General features: G+C 32.4%; 1 protein-coding gene across 1 annotated transcript; it reads left to right on the top strand.

The window, feature by feature from the left end:
- The first annotated feature begins 263 nt into the window (after positions 1 to 263).
- Positions 264 to 1,520, top strand: LOC139875780 (uncharacterized). The gene is made up of 3 exons (XM_071863077.1): positions 264 to 671; positions 743 to 974; positions 1,054 to 1,520. Exons 1-3 carry the CDS (start codon positions 264 to 266, stop codon positions 1,518 to 1,520), a joined length of 1,107 nt encoding a protein of 368 aa, XP_071719178.1.
- The last annotated feature ends 211 nt before the right edge of the window (positions 1,521 to 1,731 follow it).

Genomic DNA, 1,731 nt, shown 5'->3' with positions numbered 1-1,731 from the left:
ATTAGTTGGATGTTATTTGGTATATTTTTTATATAAAATTTCTACTTGAGAATATTTTGTGTTAATGAATTGCTAGTGAAAGTATATTCATAATATCATTTGGTTTGAAGTAGTATTATGAATTTGTTGACAGGGTTAATATGAATAGTGAGATAAGCAAGAAGATACACAAACGACATTGTTTTAATTTGTTTTTGGATTCGTGCTATATTAATGATCTTGTTGCGGCATATTATTATAAGTATATATACAAGGAACCGTGCATGACATTATCTCTAACAGGCGAGGCTTGGGTGATGGAAGTTTTAAATGGTCATCCAATACGATGTGTAAATGCATTTAGAATGCATCCGGATTTGTTTAGGAAACTATGTGGAGAACTTGAAACAAACTATGGATTGCAGTCATCTGACAAAATGTTCACATTTGAGATGGTGGGGATATTTATGTATACATTGGCATTGGGGTTATCTAATAGAGATGTTATGGAGCGTTTTCAGCGTTCAGGAGAGACTATTAGTCGAGCATTTCATGAGGTTCTAAATGCAATTATTGGTAGAGATAAAGGTTTTCAAGGTCTAGCACGCGACATTATAAGACCAAAAGATCCAACTTTTCAACTAATACCACCTCAAATCATGAACTACAAAAGATATATGCCCTATTTCAAGGTAATGTATTTATTAATGTCATCTTTTATTTATTTAAATTTTTACGTCTCTAATGTTGAAATTACATTTAGAATTACATCAGATATATCGATGGTACACATATAAGGGCCTGCATCACAGAGAGTCAACAACTGTCTTATATTGGTAGAAAAGGAGTACCTACTTTCAATGTAATGGCAACGTGTGATTTTGATATGTGTTTTACATATGTATCAGTCGGATGGGAGGGATCAGCACATGACACACGTGTGTTTATGCACTCAATGCAAAATAAGTCAATGAACTTTCCACAACCGCCTGAAGGTAAATACACATATCTATTTTATACTTTCATGTTACTTTTTTCAAATTCCAACACGATTTGTTTAATCTTTTTTACCAGGTAAATATTATTTGGTTGATAAAGGATATCCAGACAGAAAGAGTTACCTTGTTCCATATCCCAAGACAAGATACCATCAATCTCAATTTCAAAAGGAGTCCCCAAATAATATGCAAGAAGCATTCAACCGTTCACATTCATCTCTACGAAGTTATATTGAGAGGTCATTCGGAATTTTGAAGAAACGATTTCGCATACTTCGTGAAATGCCAAGGTTTAGTGTGCAAACACAAATTGATGTTATAACGGCTACATTTGCGTTGCATAACTACATCCGTACTAACAGCCAAGAAGATATCTTGTTTGCAATAATCGATCAACATCAAAATTACATACCACGAGATGAGCTTATTGATGTTAGTAACCGTGACATAAGCGCCGAAGGAATATTTGAAGGAAGAAGTAATGAGATGAAACATGTTCGTAACGATATTGCTACTTTAATATGGAATGCTCGTCGAAAATAATTTAGTATTACAATTTATGTTTTCGGTTATTTGTTAATGGCTACGTTTTGTTAAGTCAAAATTTAAATTAAAAATGATGAAATTTAACTATTTTTTCTAATGTCTATTTTTGTCATTTTACTTATTTTTTTAACAGTTACAGCTACTTTGTCAAACAATTATATATATATCTAACAGCTAATCGCTAACAGCTAATCGCTAACAACTAATC

Source organism: Rutidosis leptorrhynchoides, chromosome 11, assembly GCF_046630445.1.
Source record: "Rutidosis leptorrhynchoides isolate AG116_Rl617_1_P2 chromosome 11, CSIRO_AGI_Rlap_v1, whole genome shotgun sequence".
NCBI lineage: Eukaryota > Viridiplantae > Streptophyta > Magnoliopsida > Asterales > Asteraceae > Rutidosis > Rutidosis leptorrhynchoides.
Note: the sequence above shows the minus strand (reverse complement) of the source record. Positions and strands in the feature narration are given on the sequence as shown.

Coding starts and splice junctions, on each gene's coding strand:
- LOC139875780 (XM_071863077.1), top strand. CDS start 264: ATGACATTATCTCTAACAGGCGAGGCTTGGGTGATGGAAGTTTTAAAT. Junction 672..742: donor GATATATGCCCTATTTCAAG/GTAATGTATTTA, acceptor AATTACATTTAG/AATTACATCAGATATATCGA. Junction 975..1,053: donor CTTTCCACAACCGCCTGAAG/GTAAATACACAT, acceptor CTTTTTTACCAG/GTAAATATTATTTGGTTGAT.